Below are 15,643 nucleotides of genomic sequence, written 5' to 3' on the forward strand. Positions count from 1 at the left end.
GGGCTGAACTCCACTGCTCATTCTCCTTTCCCCCTGGATCAGGATGTACTCTCAGTGCCACTGGTGAGCCAGGGAGGGGGAAAAAACCATACAGGAAAAAATCCAAACCAGTGTCCAGGTCCAGTGGGAAGAGGGGGAATTCTCTGGTATAAACAGAACCAGAGAATTCCAGGTTGGAAGCACCTCAAGGCTCAGCTGCTCCAACTACCTGTCCAGCTGGATCTTAAAACTCCCCAAGGCTGGGCCATCCAGCACTTCCCTGGGCAGGTTATTGCCATGGCTGATTGTTCTCATGGTGAAAATTGTCCCTTGGGAATCTCCCCAGGAAAAACCTGTGCCCATTACCCCCATCTTTTGAAAGGGAGTGAAAAGGGAGTTTCCATCTTTGTATCCACCCTTTAAATACCAGACCATGGGGGTAAGTTGTCCCCTAACTCTCATCTGGCAGCTCTGGCACTTTTCCTTTGGCAAGGGAGACCTTTGACCACGTGAACTGAACACAAGTTAAACTGCAGCAATTTATTTACTTTGAGTTTAAAGAATATCCTAAAAAGGTGGGGGAGGAGATAATCCCTATAAAACACATTATAAAAAGCTGATCCCTGCAAATACAAAGAGTTCACTGGGCCCAAACTCCACGTGCTGGGGAACAGAGATTGGCCCCTTGAGTTCTCTCCTTACCAAACTAAAATAGTTTGACAGTTTGGTTTGGTTTTTTTTTAGTCAGAAAAGGATCAAAATCCCGCCCCAAAAATGTGATTTGTGCACTGAAAGCAGCGTAAACATCTCCCAGTCCCTAAGCAGCAACCAGCACATAAACAGGGTGGGGAACTGCTCACAAACACCTTTAAAATCATCCACTTGGAACAAAACTGACCCTTTTTTTTGTGCTGAATCAAAGGAAAGAAAAGACTGGGGGACAAAATGAGGCACCCACACAATGTGTGCAAAGGAATAAATCCAACTGGGCTTCAGTACAGGCTGGTCTTCTTCATGATCCGCAGGAATTCCTGCTCGTCCACTTCCCCATCCCCGTCTCTATCTGCCTCATCGATCATCTCCTGCAAGAGATTGGGGAGCAGGAGTTAGATGTGGGTTGGAATGATTGGATTCAGCAGGATTAGAACCCGTTTTTGGGAAGCTGTGTGGGCTCAACCTCAAAACCCTGCACTGATGGACACAAACTCTTCCTGCTAGAAAAGAGGGGATTTTCCCATGGCTCCAGCAGGAAGATCCCACATTCCCCAGGGACAAACCTGCAGCTCCTCATCTGTGAGGTTTTCCCCCAGTTCTTTGGCCACCCGTTTGAGGTTTTTGAAGGAGATTTTGCCCGTTTCGTCATCGTCGAAGAGTTTGAAGGCCTTGAGGATTTCCTCCTTGGAGTCTTTTTCAGCCTGAAAAAAAGGAAGGGGAGAAGGAAGTTTGAGGAGAAAAATCAGGAGGGGTTGTGTTGTAGGGGAACACTCCAAATAAAGTTAGAAAAGATTTGATAGGCTGAGAAACCTTTAAGTGTAAATTGAAAGGAGCCCAGTCAGCAGGAATTGCACATCAAGGCTGAAGGGAGACAGAGACACAGCCAGAAACCCAAAAGGAAATGAATCACACATTAAAATTGCCTTTAATTTGATTTTTACCACTTCCATACCATTTTCTGGGCCATCACTGCCAAGAAGTCATCGAAGCTGATTTTTCCTGTCCCTTCCTTGTCGATGTCTGAGATCATTTTCTTGATCTCTTCTTTTTTAGGTTCAAACCCCAGGGCCCTCATGGCCACCTGGAAGGACAAAATCAGTCATTAAAAGTGCACAAACCCTTTTTCGAAGGTTTAATAATATGAAGAAGAAGCCTAAAATCCTCAAAAAGACGGAAAACCACCTTTGCAATGTGCACGAACACTTTTTTTGAGGGAAGAAGAAGAAGGAGGAGAAGGAGGAGGAGAAGCATGAAATCCTCAGCAAGACAAGAGGGGAAAACCCCACCTTTTCAATGTGCACAAACCCTTTTTTTGGTGTTTTACTGACAGAGAAGGAGTCAGGACAGAAAACACAGAGCTCTCCGTGGATTTTGGGCAGCCTGGCCCCAAACACACCTGAGAACAGCAGGAGAGAGCTGCAACAATGTGCCTTTTACCAAGCCGGTTTTAATGCTGGGGGGAGAAGGGGGAAAGCAGGGAAGTCGTGTGCTGCTGGTGGTGATTTTGGTTTCTAATACCGGCAGTCCTTGGCTTCCAGCCGCACCTTGAGCTCCTTGACATCGATGCAGTCGCTGCCGTCGGTGCGGAAGAGCTCGAAGGCCTGGCGGATCTCCCGCTGCTGCTCCTCGGGCAGCTCTGCTTTGGGACTCGCCTTCTTCCTCTGGGCAGCGGCCCCCAGCGCCGGCTTCTTAAAGCTGCAGGCCTTGGGACGGCACGGGGGTCAGGGCAGGGTGTTAGTTCCCTCAGGGCCATCTCGGGTCCCCTCACAGCCCCTCAGACCCTCATGGCTCCCTCACGGTCCACTCAGGTCCTTCACGGTCCCTCAAAGCTCCTCATGGTCCTCTCAGGTCCCTCATGGACCACTCAGGTCCCTCACCTCCATTACAACCCTCTCAGCCCCCTCATGGCCATCCCAGGTCCCTCACAGCCCCCTCAGGTCCCTCACGATTCCCTCAGCCCCCTCAGGTCCCTCACAGCTCCCACACATCCCTAACGGACTCCTCAGATCCCCTTACAGTCCCCTAAGGTCCCTCATGGACCCCTGAGCCCCTCAGGGCCCCTTCAGGTCCCTTAAACCTCCCTCAGCCCCTCATGGTCCCCTCATGTCCCCTCACAGCCCCCTCAGGTCCCAGAGAAGCTGTGGCTGCCCCATCCCTGGAAGTGTCCAAGGCCAGGCTGGACAGGGCTTGGAGCAACCTGGGCTGGTGGAAGGTGTCCCTGCGGTGGGATGGGATGAGCTTTAAGGTCCCCTCAAACCCAAGCCATTTGATGATTCCACACATAGGTGGAATTTGCCACCAGAATATGTCTCCTACAAGGGACGGCTTTGATTCTGTGATGCTGTGACTTCAACCAAGGCTGTGGGACTCCACGTCCCCCGTCCTCTCCCAGTCCAGGAGCATCCCGGCAGTGTTTCCGTACAGTTGCTATCATCATCCAGCAGTGCTCCAAGGAGGGAGCCAGGAGTGATCTCCCTCATTAACACTAATCCAGAGAGGAAGCCTCGCCAAGCAGCCCTTTATAACCCAGTCTGCTCACAGTCCCCTCAGCCTCTCAAGGCCCCCTCAAGTCCCTTTACAGCCCTCTCAGCCCCCTCAGTCTCTCACGGACCCCTCAGGTCCCCTTACAGATCTCACAGGTCCCTCACGGCCCTCTCAGCCCCCTCACGGTTCCCTCAGGTCCCTCACAGCCCCTCAGTCCCCTCACAGCCCCTCAGTCCCCTCACGGTTCCCTCAGCCCCCTCACAGCTCCTCGGTCCCCTCACAGCCCCCCAGGTCCGTCCCCTCCCTCACACCCTCCCCACTGACCATCCCTCGCCCTTCGCTCCCGGCGGCCTCAACGCCTCGCCCTCCCATTGGCTGGCGCCCCCCACGCCGTTGCCCCGGCAACGCGCGCTCCAATCGGCTGCGCTCGGGGCGGGGCCGAGGGTCATGAATGAGCGCGTGGGAAAAGGCTCCTCCTGCTCCCAACGCTATTGGCCGGAGGGAGGAGGCGGCGGGCCAATCAGCGCGCGGGAACGGGCTGGCGCGATGCTCGGCCCAGGGGGCGGGGCGGGGTCGGGAGAGTGGGCGGGGTCTGAGGGGAAAGGGCGGCGCTGATTGGTGGAGGGCGGGCGGGGGCGGGGCGCGCTGGGAGCGGCGGCGGGAGCGGCGGTGAGAGGGGATGGGGCGGCACTGGGAGGGACTGGGAGCACTGGGAGCACTGGGAACGGTCCTGGGGCTGCGGGGAGGGCGTGGGAAAGTGGAAAAGACGGGGGGAAGGGGATGGGGGCAGTGGGGAGCGTCCCGCGTGCCGTGGGAAAGCAGGTGGGGAGGCCCCTGGGGACACTGGGGAAGGTCCTGGGGTCACTGGGGGAGGTCCTAGGGGCACTGGGGAAGGTCCTGGGGGCACTGGGGAGGTCCTGGGGGCAGTGAGGGAGGTCCTGAGGGCACTGGGGAAGGTCCTGGGGGCACTGGGGGAGGTCCTGGGATCAAGGCGAAAGGCTCTGGAGGCTGCAGGAGGGTGATGGGAGCGGCGGAAAGGTCCTGAGGGCCGTGGGAAGGGACATGGGGACCGTGGGGAGGGTCCTGGGGGCTGTGGGGAACGTCCTGGGGGAATGTGGAAAAGTCCTGGCTTTTCTTGAAGGGTCCTGGGGGACGTGGGATGATTTGGAGGGATATGGCAAGGTCCTGGGAGCACCGGGGAAGGTCCTGGGGGATGCTGGGAGGCTCGTGGGGGCTGTGGGGAAGGTCCTGGGGACCGTGGGGAGGACATGGGGGACGTAGGGAGGGTCCTGGAGGCTGGGGGAAGGTCCTGGGAGCACTGGGAAAAGTCCTGGGGGCTGTGGAGATGGGATGGGGGCCGTGGAAAGGACATGAGGGCCTTGGGAAAGGAGCTGGAGGCCATGGGGAAGGTCCTGGTGGTTTTGGAAAGATCCCCTGGGGGATGCTGGGAGGGCCCTGGGGTTTGTGGGGAAGTCTTGGGGGGCTCTGGGGAAGGTCCTGGAGATGGTGGGGAAGGTTCTGCAGGCCATGGGAAGGATCCTGGAGGATGTGGGGAAACCCCTGGGGATTGTGGAAGGTCCTGCTGTTTTTGGAAAGGTCCTGGGGGCACTGGGGAAGAGTCCTGGGAATGTGGGAAAGGTCCTGGGGGCACTGGGGAAGAGTCCTGGGAATGTGGGGAAGGTCCTGGGGGCACTGGGGAAGGTGCAGGGGGATGTGGGGAAGGTTTTGGGGCTTGTTGGAAGGTCCTGGGGATTGTGGGAACATCCAGGGGGCCGTGGGAAGGTCCTGCAGGGATGGGAGGAGGGGGCTGGGGGATGTGAGGGGCAGGGTGGGATGGGAGGGAGGGGGGTGAGGAGAGCTGGGGGTGTTGTTGAAGGGGTGGGAGGAGGATGGGGGGCTGGGATGGGGCTGGAAGAGTTTTAGGAGGGGGGAACTGGAGACAGAGCTGTTCCTAAAGTGCATTTTGGAGAGGGAGGAGATGCTCAGGGAATGTGGGAGAGCAGGAAACAGCTGAGGGGGGATCACCCTGAGCCTGCAATTCCAAACCAGGCTGGACAGGCACCAATCCTGCCTTTCCTTGCCTTTCCCTTGCCATTCCAAAGGGCTTCTCAGAAAAATAAACCCCAAAGACTCCCAACTCTGTCTCCAGCACATCCATTGGCACTTTTTTTCTTTTTTTTTTTTTTTTTTTTTTAACAGAACAAGGAGAATCAACTCCCTTTCTTCATCTTTCTTCAGCATAGGGGGTTCAAACCTGGATTTCTAGAAGCAGTGAGGAAGAAAGGCCTCACCTGAGCCATGGCCACACGTCTCAGATTGGTGAGTTGAGCCCCCCAGAAGGGGCTTTGTGAAGATCTGTCCTGCAAAAACACCTTCTCCTGGACACTCCTGAACATCCTGAGACTGGGGATAATTAGGGATCATTCTGAGGAGGAAAATGGGGTTTTCCAAAGAAGAATGTGCTGCTGTTAGTTCCAAAAAGATCCAGGAATGCTCCAACCCTCCCAAGAACACCCATGGCTTTGGCAGTGCTGGAGACTGAGTTCTTCCAGGATCATTCCCAGATATTTTATGGTCCAGCTGAGGTCCCTGAGCTCTCCCAGACTGTTCTTCCCTCATTTTGTGATCCCTACATTAAATACAGAAGGTTGGGATATGGAAAAAAGTGCCATTTTGCTTAACACAGAGAGGATTTGGGACATAACTGTCAGGAGTTATTAATTATGATTAACAATTATAATTATTAATTATTACTATAGTTATAAGTAATATAATTCAGTTATATCTATGATATCTAATTTATATTATATTACTGCATTATATACATAACAATTATAGCAACCCAAGCCAAAGCCTTGTGGGGTTTTGTGGTTCCTAAAGGTGCTCTGGAGATGATCTCTCAGGTTCAGAGGCAGAGGGCAGCAATCTGCTGCAGGAACACTCTGAGGCACACAGGGCAGTTCTTGGGGAAAAACACCCTGGGATTGTGGAATCCCAGAAGGGTTTGTGGTGGAAGGGACCTGGATGAGAAAGGACACGGGGAAAATAATGCCAGGATGGAGCTGCTGCCTTTTGAGGAGGAGCTGAAACAGCTTCTGCCCCCTCTTTGACCAAATCCCACTGTGGTCACTGCTAAAAATGTTCCATCTGAACACACTTCCAGGGCTGGGGACTCCACCCCTGCCCTGGGCAGTCCTTTCCATTAAGAAATGTTCCCCAAATCCAACCCTGCCCCTCCCCTGGCACAGCTGGAGGCCGTTCCCTCTCCTCCTGTCCTTGTTCCCTGGGAGCAGAGCCTGAATCCCCTCCAGCTCCCCCTCCTGTCAGGGAGCTGCAGAGCCAGAAGGTCACCCCTGAGCCTCCTTTTCTCCAGGCTGAGCCCCCCCAGTTGCTGCTCCTCATGGGATTTATGCCCCAGCCCCAAATCATCCCCTGCTCGGCACATCCCATCCCAAAGAACTCGTTCTGCTTGGATGTAACTGGGGCAACTCCACAGCAAAAATTTCTTTAAGGATGTGACACTTGGAAACTTCTGCACAATCCTTGGCTTTGTGTGGTTCCAGGGGGGTTGAAATTCCCTCCAGCTCCACAGATAAACCCCCCCACTTCTGCAGTTGTGCAGTAACAAGAGGGAGTAAATGTGTTTCCAACCAGGACAGAACATCCTTTGTCCAAAAATCTTCCTCAGGCTCAGGGTTTGGATGTTCTGTGCTGGGGAGGTCTTTTGGTCTCACTCCAGTTACAGAGTGAGCAGACAGGAATCTGTTAATTAGGGCCTGTGACCATGGATTTCAAAAGCACAAAAAAAGAAAAAAAGAACTAATGACTCCAAAGGACAATCCTTGCCTTTACCTGGGTGTTTTCGTGCCTTGGAGGAGCCTGAGTGTCACAGGCTCTGATGCAAAAATATTCAGTTTGAATATTCTGTATCATCTGTGCCCTGGGGCTGAAGAAAATCCCAGAGGCATCATAAAATCCCAGCCTGGTTTGGCTTGGGAGGGACCTTAAAGCTCATCCAGTTCCACCCAGGGGCACCTTCCACTCTCCCAGGTTGCTCCAAGCCCTGTCCAGCCTGGCCTTGGACACTCCCAGGGGATGAGGCAGCCACAATTATATATAATTTGATCTGTAAACTTTCTAATTTGATATTGCACAGTATGAAGTGTGTAGCAAGCCAAGCTAGCCATGAGTACATTGATTTTAGGGTATGAATTGTACCCCAGCAGTGCTGTGGAGACACAACAGTTCATTCACACTCTTCACAAGTGGCTTTTGTGGTTGTTTGCTTCCTAAATATCCCAGATTCCCTGGTCTTGCATAAACACCCTATGAGCTAGTGAGAAAATGCCTCAAAAGGTGGAAATGCACAACTAAGAACCTCAGTGAAGAGACAGAACAGCTCGATAAAACTGTGCTCCTGAGAGTTATGGCCCCAAAACCTCTCTGAGCTGAGGAAAATGGGACTATTTCCATCTTCCAACCTTTTGTCTGTAATGCAGGGATCACAGAATGAGGGAACAGCAGCCTAGGAGAGGTCAGGGACCTCAGCTGGGCCTTCATCTGCCCCACAACCCATCACAAACCATCTGCAGACGTGTCCCTCCACCTTTTTGCTGGCTTTGCCATCCGGGCAGGGTTTGTGGGAGCAAATCCTCTTTTCCTTCTGCTCTTTTGGGCCTCTTGGGGGCCTGGGGGTGAGGCAAAGCCCTTCCAAACTCCAGCCAGTGTGTCTTGACCTGCCAGGTCACTGTGATGCCCCAGACCTACGGAGGAGTCTTTGGATGCCTGAATTTTTGCCCGGCGCGGAATTCCGGCGCGTTGAGATCCCGGGAAGTTCAGGTGGCTTTCCTTGGGGGTTGTGTGGTTCTTAAAGGGCTTTTCCTCCCTTCTCTCTCTCCCTGCAGGCTGGCAGGAGGTGCACTGTGATCGGGGGCTCGGGGTTCCTGGGGCAGCACATGGTGGAGCAGCTCCTGGACAGGGGTTACGCCGTCAACGTCTTCGACATCCACCAGAGCTTCGAGAGCGACAGAGTGAAGTTCTTCCTGGGAGACCTCTGTGACAAGGAGGTACAGACCCACAGGGACATCCTGGCTGGCACTGGGAGGTGTCCCCAGGGCTCAGTGCTGGGCCCAGGGTTGATTCATTTCATCAGCAGTGTGTGCAGGGAGGGGGCACAGGATGGACCAGGCTCTGCTTGGGGCCCAGTAATGGCACAAGAGGAACTGATGGCCAGGAAGTTCCTCCTGGACATGAGGAAGAACTTCTGAACAGGCTGCCCAGAGAGTCTCCCTCACTGGGGATATTCCAGAACTATCTGGACACAATCCATGTGCTCTGGGATGGCCCTGCTGGAGCAGGAGGTGGGACCAGATGACCCACTGTGGTCCCTTCCAGCCTGACCCATTCTGGGATTCTGGGAAAGGATGTGTGGTTAAACGGGTGTTGGTTCCAACACTGAGCCTTTCCCAAAGCTCTGACACACCTGGATGCCTGCACAGTTTGGAAAAGGGGTTGCAGATGTGCCCCCCAACCTTTCCCTGGGGTGAAGCCTCAGCACTTCTCCAGGGAATCATCTCAAAGAAGCAGCCCTGGTGTCTCTCGGAGCTGCAGAGAACAGACCTGGTTTCTGCCTGAAGCTTTTGCATCACTGTTAGTTTGGACACTCAGTGTAATGACAGCCCCTGTGCTAATTGCAGGGGGCTCTCCCAGCTCTCCTCAGCAACATGAGGATGGTACAACAATTCCCAGACTTCCTGTGGGTGAGCCAGGTGGGAGACACCTCCCCACCAGCCTGAGCACCACAGCTCAGGGCTTTGGGGCAGTGACCTCCAACAGGGCCCTGGGGAACTGGGAAACTGCTGCTTCCTGAGTGTCCCAACTCCTGGCTCCAGGGAGTTCTGAGTCTCCTACCTGCTTACAATATTCCAAGTGGTTCAGCCTAAAGAGCCTCCAGCTCTGCAGGAGTCCCCAGGTTCTTCTCTGGAAAGAAGGGATGATGCAGAGTGTGTTTGCCCAGCAAGAGGAGAGGGCACTGTGAAAACCCTGGATGTAAATCCTATTCCAGCTGCCCACCTTTATGGAGGGAACATGACTGAAATTTCACAGAGTGTTTCCATGAAAAAAAAACAACAAACCTGTCTTTTATTTCCTTCCTGTTATTGTTTGGTGTTTTTTTCCTGCACTGTGGCTGTTGCTTCATTCCTGTCTCCCATGTTGGATCTGCAGGCTCTGCTCCCAGCTCTGCAAGGTGTGTCCGTGGCCTTTCACTGTGCATCCCCAGCACCTTCCAGTGACAACAGGGAACTCTTTTACAAGGTGAATTTTTTGGGAACCAAAACAGTCATTGAGGCCTGCAAAGAAGCTGGAGTGCAGGTAAGGCTGGAAAAGCACACGGACACTGGAGTGTTTGTAACATTGGCACCACGGACCAATTCCTGTCAAGTTTAGGGCTCTGAGATACTCAGTTGTTCCTTGTGCCATGAAAACCAGTGGGAGAGACACTCTGTGGGTCTCCTGCTTAGTGTTTGATGGAAACTCAATTCACTTCTGCCTCTTAGGTTGGTTGGTGAGGTTTTCTTTCCCCCTGATGTCATAAGGAGAGGATGGGCCGTGTGGTGTTTCCCTCCAGGCTGTGTCTGGGTTCTGTGGGAGATGTTGGATCCAGTGTCCATTTTCTGCAGGGCCACACATCTCTGATGGTTCAGAGCTTTGCATCCCCCTGGCCACGTTTTTATCCAGCAAAACCACCCAAGATTTCTCTTCCAGATCCTGTTCCTTGTGAAGATGAGCAAATCCATCCTAAACCCACTCATTTGTGTTAAGTTTTCCACTGTTCCTTTACACTCTGATTCTCCTGGGGATGTTTCCCCCTGCCTGGGGGGTTTGTTGATGTGTTTTGATGTCCTTTAGGTGGCACAAGACCCTGGGACAGAACCAAACCTGCAGTTTGAGCTCATCTTCTGTTGGCCTCGTTCTTCTGGACTCAGTTTATCCTCTGTAGGATCAGCTGATTAAACATTATTGTTGTCTTTGCTCAGCCTTCATAAATGATCACCCTTCTGTCTTAGGCTTCCAACAACTTTTTTTCTCTCCCATCCTTTGCAGAAGCTGGTGTTAACCAGCAGTGCCAGTGTGGTTTTTGAGGGCACAGACATAAAAAATGGATCAGAAGACCTCCCTTATGCACGAAAACCTATTGACTACTACACAGAGACCAAGATCCTACAGGAGAAGGTATTTACCACCATACTTATGGTTAAATTGTTATTTTTTTAATGTATCAACTTAATCAAAAGAGACTATAAGCAAGCTGTGCCATAAATTAACCACTGAAGCTGAAGGAAATCGTGTCTTACACCACAGAAGTTGGCTCAGAACTGGCAGAGGTGTCACTTCCACGGCAAGGAAATGCCATTTGTGAACTTTTTAAGCTTTGGTTTAAGAGCAGCTGAGGGGAGTTTTTTGTCTTCTCCCCTCTGGGAAGCTGTTTCAAAACCCTGTTTGCTTGATTTGCAGTTTCCAGGTGGGATTGTAAACAAGACCCTGGGGAAGGAAAAGATGGGAATGTGGGCTGAGCTGAGGAGCACACCAGCCTAATTAGGTGTTGTCAGCCAATGCTCTTGGCCATATACTGAAATATTTTTGTTAAAAAACACCTGAAAACTGCCCCTACAGCTGAGGGACATCCAGGAGCTTTGGGGTGGAAGTGGCTGGTGGGAGGGACAGGGATGGAATTGTTGAGTGTCCTCCTCCTCTCCTCCAGCACAAGAAGTTCATGGAGTTCAGCACAAGGAGTTCATGGAGTGAAGGGACTTGGAAAACCTCTGGGTTTTATGGTGTTAAATGGGAGAAGCAAAGAATTCCCTTCCTTTGCCTGTGAATTCCTGAAGTGTCCAACTGATTTTTGTCTGGTTTTTCTCCTTAGAGGAAAGGAGGGGGGAAGAGCTGGGAACAAAGGAAGGGTCATTTGTAAAGATGGGAAGGGGTAATAATCCACCCCAAGGGGATGGCAGCCCAGGTCATTGACTGAGGAGCTTGGAATTTTCCTTCCCGGCTTTTCTTCTGTTCTGATTCTCTTCTTTCCCTGCAGGAAGTGCTCAGGGCAAACGACCCAGACAACGATTTCCTCACCACTGCCATTCGGCCCCACGGGATTTTTGGTCCCAGAGACCCTCAGCTGGTTCCCATCCTCATCCAGGCAGCCAAGAGGGGCAAAATGAAGTTCATTATTGGGTGAGCAAAGCTCAGGCCTTTTATTTCTGGGATAAAACTGCTGCTGAACCTACAAAAAGCCCTTTTGAGAGGGCATCATGTTCATTTTTTCCCCTGCTTTTGATATTAATTTATAATATTTTGTTATTTTTCTTATTGTAATTAATACATATTATATATCTTGTCTAATAATATAATATAAATAATAAATTAAATTATACATTTATAATTAATATAGATGATAAATATATACATAATATATAAATAATATAAAATATATTAATATACTATATTATAAATAATATAAATTAGATAATATACTATAAAATATCGATTAGTTTTATATATTAATTAATAAAAATTGTATTTAATTATATAATAATTATATATCAATATTTAATAATGGAATAATATATACACTATATTACATTCATATAATATATAATTATGGCTATTGTTTGATACTTTATAAAATATTAATTAAATAGGAGTGATTTTTATTAATTAAATATTTTATATTTTTAAAATATCGATTTTTTTTCCCACTCTCTTCACTTCTTTTTTTTAAAAACCCTTCTTTGTTAAGGGTCCATCCCCTCAGGTGTTCCCAATTCCAAAGGGATATCCCTGAGGGAAGCTGGCATGGCTTGAGCTCTCGAAAGAGCTGTGCCATCAGATGGGCAAGCTCAGATAATTCACTGCAATTTAATTAATACCCACTTGTGGTGTGTGAGGTTCTGGCAATTAAATAACCTCCGAAATATCAGAAGTATTTTAATATTCCTGATCGTAGGATCAAAGACCTTGGCCTTGTTATGGATGAGCTTTTAGGACCCTCCCATCCCAAACCATTCCCTTGCTCCATGATTAACTGGACTCTGATAAGCAGATGCATTTTCTGTACCTGCCTCAAAACAGATTCCACACCGTGGGTTGAATCTGTTCCAGCTGGGGCTGAATTGGCTTGTTGAGGCAGTAACTTAGAATTCCACGAGCCAAAACATTCCTGATTGGAAGCCTGTCCTTAAGTGACATTCCCTGTGCTGGTTACCCCTCTGCTTCTGGTTGTTCTGCTCCCCAGACCTGTGGGATCTTGGGAGGTTTCCAACAGGTGCTGTTACAGGAATGTGAACTTTGAGGGCCGTGACAACACCAAAATTCCTTGGTCTCCAAAATAATGTGTAGAGATTCCACCCCCCTGGCAGGGCATGGCCTGAAGCTGCAGCACAAAAGAGTGGGAGAAGAGAAGAGAAATCAAGAAACTTGGGATAAATCTTTCCTGTGTGAATGTCCTTCCCTTTTGCCACGAGCAGCTTTTCAGCCCAACTCGCCTCGGGGCTAAAATTCCTTCTGTCTGTGTTTCCAGGGACGGAAAGAACCTGGTGGATTTCACCTACGTGGAAAACGTGGTCCATGGGCACATCCTGGCGGCGGAAAAGCTGCAGAAAGGCTCTCCCCTGTGTGGGAAGGTGAGGAAGGACTTCAGGGTGGGAGGGGAGGGGGTGTCCCCAGCTGAAAGTTGTGTCCTGAACGTCCCTCCTGGAGACCAGAGGAGCTCCACGCACGAGGAGGTCTGGTCTGGCCGTGGATACAATGAATGGTTGTCCCTGTGATGACACATCACAGAATCCCTGGAAATTCCGAGTTGGAAGGGACCCACAGCGATCAGCAAGTCCAGCTCCATCCAGGGGATGGAACCCGTGGTCTTGGTGTTATCAGCACCAAGTTTTAACCAACTACCATGGGCTAAGCTGGATGAATACACTTGGATTTCATGCTCCCAAACCCCTCGTGGAAGGAAGTCCAGGCAGAACTGTGGGCACACGTGGAAACACAAGAGGATTTTAGGCAGGAGTTCGGAACAGGAGAAACCTGGGCAGCTTTCCCTGGCCCCACTGTGCTTTAATGTGTTCACTCTGTGCAGTGTCAGTCAGTTTGTTTGGTGTTTATGGGTAATCTCAGGCTCTGGGGTGTCAGAAGTAGCTGTTTCTTGGCAAAGAAGAGGCTCATCCCTCTTCATGTAGAGGTGGTCAGTGCAGAGCAGCCTGTCCTGAAAGCTGAGCTCCTGCCCAGCTCAGGGGTGTCACTGTGCTAGGGGGAAAACGTGAGATGGGCCAAATTTGTGAAGGCCAGGACGATTGTTCTCACCTGGCTTCTCATCTCCTTCTCTTCCAGGCCTTTCACATCACCAACGATGAACCCGTTCCCTTCTGGGCGTTCATGTCCCGCATCCTGACGGGCTTGGACTACGACCCCCCCAAGTACCACATCCCCTACTGGCTGGCCTATTACCTGGCCCTGCTGCTGGCCCTGCTGCTGTGGCTGCTCAGGCCCCTGGTGACCATCAAGGCCACCTTCACCCCCATGAGGGTGGCCCTGGCTGGGACATTCCACTACTACAGCTGCGAGAGGGCCAAGAGGGACCTGGGGTACCGGCCCGTGGTGGGGCTGGACGAGGCCATAGCCAGGACCCTGCAGAGCTACCCCCACCTGCGCCGGGCCAGGGCCTGAGCAGCCCTGCAGGGACTTCTTCCAGCTCCATTTTCCATGATGACTGGGATGTCTTGCCATGGGCACTGAAGGGAATGTCACCAAGTCCCAGGATCGGGGAGTTTCCCCCCCCCCCTCCCCGAGTTCCTCCTCGCCGTGACCTGGGTTGGAAAAACCCTCACGTAGGAGCCGTCGTAACAGTTCTTTGAGGTGACTTCTTGTTTTGAACCAGCTGCTGAACTCTCTGGACCGTGAAAAGAACACCCTGCTGTGCCCTCTTCAATCCCAAGGCAGCCCATCAGCATTCCTTCCCTCCTCTCTCCGCCCTTGTCCCGCTGTTTTGTTGCTCTGGTGACATCAGCCACCTCCTCTCAGAGCTGGGGAACCAAACCCTTCTCGTGGCTGGTCCCCTCTGGGCTTTGGCTTTTCTCTAGACAGGAGAAGCTCGTGGCAAAAAGCAGTTCTGCCACCAGCTCTGAAATCACTGCAGCTCATTTTGATTTCTCTCCATGATCAGTGGGTGATTTGGCTCCTTCCTGAAGGAAACCTGAGGAAAGACCTCTCTTTGTTCCTTTGGGCCCGCAGGAGCCTCTTTCTGTTCCAAGAAGAACCCAAATAAATCACAAAGAGATGATTTCCTAGTTTTCTGTGCCATCTTTGAAGGGGCAGGTCCCTTTCTGACCATCTCAGCACAGCTTGGATTTGAATGATTCCCTTGCGTGTGGGGAGAGCTCTTTGCTGTGGACTCTCTTCCCATAACTCGTTTCCCACAAGAACTGCAGTGGTTGGAAGATCCTACAGCACACAAAGCTCATCTTCTCTGACCTGTTATTGCTGGTCATGGTGATTTTTGTTGCTTTGACCACTTAGTCCATGAAAAAACCCTCTTTTCCACATGGAATATAATGCAGTGATCCCCCAGATATTTTGTTTGACATGTAAATTGTCCTCTACCCTTTAATCTTCCTAAGTGCTCCAGTTCTGGTTTGTTCTTAAATGAAGGGTTTAGGGTAGAGTTGGAATTTCCCTCTGTGCTGATTCCTGACTCCTGGGAGTTTTGGTGTTTCAGATTTCAGAATTATGGGAAGTACCTCCCTCACTCAGAGAAATATTGAATCCTAGAACTCTTTGGGTTAGAAGGGACCTTAAAGCCCATCCAGTCCCACCACGTGGGCAGGGACACCTTCCACTCTCCCAGGTTGCTCCAAGCTTTGTCCAACCTGGCCTTGGACACTTCCAGGGATGGAGCAGTCACAACCTCCTTAACCTCCATCTGTGAGCTTGATCCTATAAAATTGGTTTCATTTTAACTTCTGGGTTTTTTTTTTTGGAGAGTTTCATGTTGGGCTTTTCTTCCTGGGAATTTCTAAGTGCTGCTTTAACAGGTCATTTTACCAGCTTAGTCCTTGATGTTGAAGTGACCTGGCCAGCTGCTTGGGCCAGCTCCTGCTGTTCTGGTCTGCACTGGTCAGCCAGCTGGTCCTCTTGGAAGCAGGGATAACACTTCCCTCCCACAGGGAGGTGGGGAGGGAATGGGGACGTGCTGGAGTGGAAGGATCCGGCACCGGGATCACCTCAAGTCAAACCCCAGCAAAAGCACCTTTGGCCTCTAGATGGCATTTCCCAGCCAGAACTGCCTTGCAGCTCCAGTGTGTCCCAAAAATCTCCCTCAGTCCTCGGCCTGTGCCTTTGGAGGCCTGTCCTGAAGGTCCCAACCAGAGGGGGCTCCCGAAAGGAGAGGCGCTGGAAGTTCAGGTGAGCGGGA

General features: G+C 51.3%; 2 protein-coding genes across 4 annotated transcripts; one reads left to right on the top strand and one right to left on the bottom strand.

Moving 5' to 3' along the window:
- Positions 1 to 828: 828 nt before the first annotated feature.
- Positions 829 to 3,549, bottom strand: LOC126637353 (centrin-2). 2 transcript variants are annotated; one of them, XM_050310536.1, is made up of 5 exons: positions 3,502 to 3,549; positions 2,238 to 2,396; positions 1,646 to 1,774; positions 1,257 to 1,394; positions 829 to 1,061 (listed from the first exon to the last, which is right to left on the bottom strand). In XM_050310536.1, exons 1-5 carry the CDS (start codon positions 3,547 to 3,549, stop codon positions 972 to 974), a joined length of 564 nt encoding a protein of 187 aa, XP_050166493.1. In that variant the 3' UTR covers positions 829 to 971. The 2 variants fall into 2 exon arrangements, with proteins under 2 accessions (XP_050166493.1, XP_050166494.1); XM_050310537.1 differs by lacking the exons at positions 2,238 to 2,396; positions 3,502 to 3,549 and adding an exon at positions 2,090 to 2,111.
- Positions 3,550 to 4,662: 1,113 nt separating this feature from the next.
- NSDHL (NAD(P) dependent steroid dehydrogenase-like) lies at positions 4,663 to 15,188 on the top strand. Of its 2 annotated transcripts, XM_050310532.1 has the most exons (8): positions 4,663 to 4,773; positions 5,416 to 5,496; positions 8,082 to 8,243; positions 9,403 to 9,549; positions 10,282 to 10,410; positions 11,267 to 11,409; positions 12,755 to 12,857; positions 13,564 to 15,188. In XM_050310532.1, exons 2-8 carry the CDS (start codon positions 5,476 to 5,478, stop codon positions 13,897 to 13,899), a joined length of 1,041 nt encoding a protein of 346 aa, XP_050166489.1. In that variant the 5' UTR covers positions 4,663 to 4,773; positions 5,416 to 5,475; the 3' UTR covers positions 13,900 to 15,188. The 2 variants fall into 2 exon arrangements, with proteins under 2 accessions (XP_050166489.1, XP_050166490.1); XM_050310533.1 differs by lacking the exons at positions 4,663 to 4,773; positions 5,416 to 5,496; positions 8,082 to 8,243; positions 9,403 to 9,549 and adding an exon at positions 9,841 to 10,173 and having other exon boundaries at positions 10,245 to 10,410.
- Positions 15,189 to 15,643: the final 455 nt, after the last annotated feature.

Source organism: Myiozetetes cayanensis, unplaced genomic scaffold, assembly GCF_022539395.1.
Source record: "Myiozetetes cayanensis isolate MyiCay16 unplaced genomic scaffold, myiCay2020 scf15, whole genome shotgun sequence".
NCBI lineage: Eukaryota > Metazoa > Chordata > Aves > Passeriformes > Tyrannidae > Myiozetetes > Myiozetetes cayanensis.

Bases quoted from the DNA above. Each gene is read 5' to 3' on its own strand.
- LOC126637353 (XM_050310536.1), bottom strand. From the start codon at position 3,549: ATGGGAGGGCGAGGCGTTGAGGCCGCCGGGAGCGAAGGGCGAGGGATG. The intron at 2,397-3,501 runs GTCAGTGGGGAG...TGCCGTCCCAAG, and splicing joins GGAGCGAAGGGCGAGGGATG to GCCTGCAGCTTTAAGAAGCC. The intron at 1,775-2,237 runs GTGCGGCTGGAA...TTGTCCTTCCAG, and splicing joins TCGATGTCAAGGAGCTCAAG to GTGGCCATGAGGGCCCTGGG.
- NSDHL (XM_050310532.1), top strand. From the start codon at position 5,476: ATGGCCACACGTCTCAGATTG. The intron at 9,550-10,281 runs GTAAGGCTGGAA...CATCCTTTGCAG, and splicing joins GCAAAGAAGCTGGAGTGCAG to AAGCTGGTGTTAACCAGCAG. The intron at 10,411-11,266 runs GTATTTACCACC...CTTTCCCTGCAG, and splicing joins CCAAGATCCTACAGGAGAAG to GAAGTGCTCAGGGCAAACGA.